At 57.7% G+C, this 2,322-nt stretch overlaps 1 protein-coding gene across 1 annotated transcript in view; it reads left to right on the top strand.

Moving 5' to 3' along the window:
* LIN28A (lin-28 homolog A) overlaps positions 1 to 892 on the top strand; it is a 7,069-nt gene extending 6,177 nt beyond the window's left edge. The window contains 2 exon segments of the mRNA XM_014309504.1: positions 687 to 746; positions 748 to 892. Of these exon segments, the coding sequence (XP_014164979.1) occupies positions 687 to 746; positions 748 to 892 (205 nt within the window).
* The last annotated feature ends 1,430 nt before the right edge of the window (positions 893 to 2,322 follow it).

The raw sequence follows: 2,322 nt of genomic DNA, 5'->3' as shown, positions 1-2,322 counted from the left end.
GGGGGAAACAGCCAGAGCACGGCGGGATGGGAGCTGCGGGCAAGTTTCTGGCCGGGCCTTCATCCCCCCTCTCCCATCCTCTCCATCCCGGCTGCCTGGGGTTCCTTGTCCCAGTTTTCCCAGTGGATGCTGTCCACCCCACTCAGCTGTTCTCATAAACGGGTTTTTAAATTAATCAGAAAGGAATTGTGAAGGAAAAGGAAAGAGAAAAGGGTTGTGGCCGTCCTGCATGGATGCAGGATTGGAAATGGACACAGGGCAGCTCCCTCTGCTCCGGTGTGAGGGTGGCACCCATGGGACAGGACATGGGAGGTGCCACCCTTGGCACTGTCCCCACGAGATGACAGCTGGGGATGTCAGCCATTCCTTTGCCTGTTCCTAGGGCAGGGTAACACGGGAGTGGGGTCTGAAGACACAGGAGCCAGGACACTGATGGCCCCAGAGGGGTGGAACCCCCATCCCGATTTGTGTGTGGCTTCAGTGCAGTGGTTTGCTGCCATCTCCTGGGTACCAGCAGCACCACTGAGCCCCAGCTGGCCGTGCTGGAGCTGGGGCTCTGCAGGGACCAGCCTGGGGCCACCACGTGCCCCAAAAACCGAGCCCAGCTCTGGCTAAGGAGCCAGCTGGGTCCCGGGCACTGTCCCAGCATCCTCCCACCTCATTCTGCTTCTCCTCCCCTCACCCAGGTGCTACAACTGCGGCGGGCTGGACCACCACGCCAAGGAGCGCAAGCTGCCTCCCCAGCCCCAACTTCTGCCAGAGCATCAGCCACATGGTGGCCAACTGCCCCGCCAAAGCACAGCAGTCGCCCAGCTCGCAGGGCAAGCCCGCCTACTTCCGAGAGGAGGAGGACATGCACAGCCCGGCGCTGCTCCCCGAGAGCCGGGAGTGATGTGGGGCAGCCACAGGGGGCTTCCACCGGGGTGAGAAGGCTTTGGCAAGGCAAGGGGCACGGCAGGGGACAGGGAGGGCAGGTGGCAGTGCTGGCAGCGGGGACCTGGTGTCCCTGCACAGACCTTTCCCCCACGGCCGGGCTGGGAGAAGCCCTGTTAGCATCAGGATGGCGTGTTCCAGAACAGGGGAAGGCAGCACCCAACACGCTAAAACCCCCAAACATCCTTGATTAATCTTTATTCTTTTCCTAAGTTAAGCCGTGTCAGGGGAGGAGGAGCAGAGGGGGAGCACCCCAGGGAGGAGCTGACGGCTCCTTGTTCTCCCGAGCTGCACAGAGGCTCTGCACACCCACGGTGAGCTGGGGGACCCGCTCTGCCCCTGTCCCTGCCCCAGGGCAGGTGAGGGAAAGGCTGCCCGTGCAGCACCAGGGAGACACCTGTGGGCCGGTCCCACTGCTCCCTCTGCTCCTCGGGGCTCTCACTTCCAGGGAGGTGTGAGGATTTGTGGTTTTTCCACGGTTGTTCCATTGCTGACAGAGCAGAGCCTGGATTTGGGCTCAGTCTGGGAGGAAATGGATCCTCTCTCAGGGCTGGAGTAACACCACCCCCAGCAAGCCAAAGGAAAAACACTTTATTTCCCCTAATCCTCCTCAAGTGCCAGCCCAGAGAGCACGAGGTGCTTTGTGCAGCCAGCTCTTCCCCTCTCGGGCTTCTCCCAGCCTCTGGATTGTGGAGCTGGGGACACCCCCGTGCTGGGGACACCCCTGTGCTTCTCCTGCCCACCCCACGCTGCAGACCCCGCTGCCCCCGGGGCTGAGCCTCCCCAGGGACAGGGGACAGGGCTGTCCCGGGTTAGTGGCTGTCCCTGTCCCGGGTTAGTGGCTGCTGTCCTGCTGTCCCCTCTCCCCAGGGCCCCCCTCAAGTCTTGCCTGTATTTATTGGCCCCTGTGGACCCCCCCTGTCCCGGGAGCCCCCCGGCCGTGCCCAAGCCAAGGCCAAGTGAAAGCTGCACTAGGACGTGCGTGAATGACGTATCTTTGGGTTTGTTTGTTGTTGTCTTTGTTTTTGGGTTTGTTGGTCTTTTTTTTTTTTTAATATAAATATTTTGGGTTTTGTATTTTTGTATATTTTAATCTTTAAGAAAAGAAAAGGGAAAAAAAAAGAAAAAAAAAAGGAGAGAAAGGACATAATTCCTGCAATTTATTCTCAGGTATTCGAGCAATCTCAGGGATAAAATGCCTCTGTAGCCCAGTGCTGGACAGAGAGGAGGGTTTTTTCTAACAGCACAAAGGAATGATGAAGTTTGTATTGGAAGTGTAGATCTACCTCACTGGATGTTTGCTAGGTGGGCTGACGTGTTGTTGAGCTTTTCAAATGTGTTTTTCGGTATGTTTGGGATTTGTTTTCTTTTTAACTGTATTGTAGTGGT

The sequence above is a fragment of the Geospiza fortis genome, unplaced genomic scaffold (assembly GCF_000277835.1).
Source record: "Geospiza fortis unplaced genomic scaffold, GeoFor_1.0 scaffold432, whole genome shotgun sequence".
In the NCBI taxonomy this organism is placed as follows: Eukaryota; Metazoa; Chordata; class Aves; order Passeriformes; family Thraupidae; genus Geospiza; species Geospiza fortis.
This window is presented reverse-complemented; position numbering and strand designations above follow the sequence as displayed.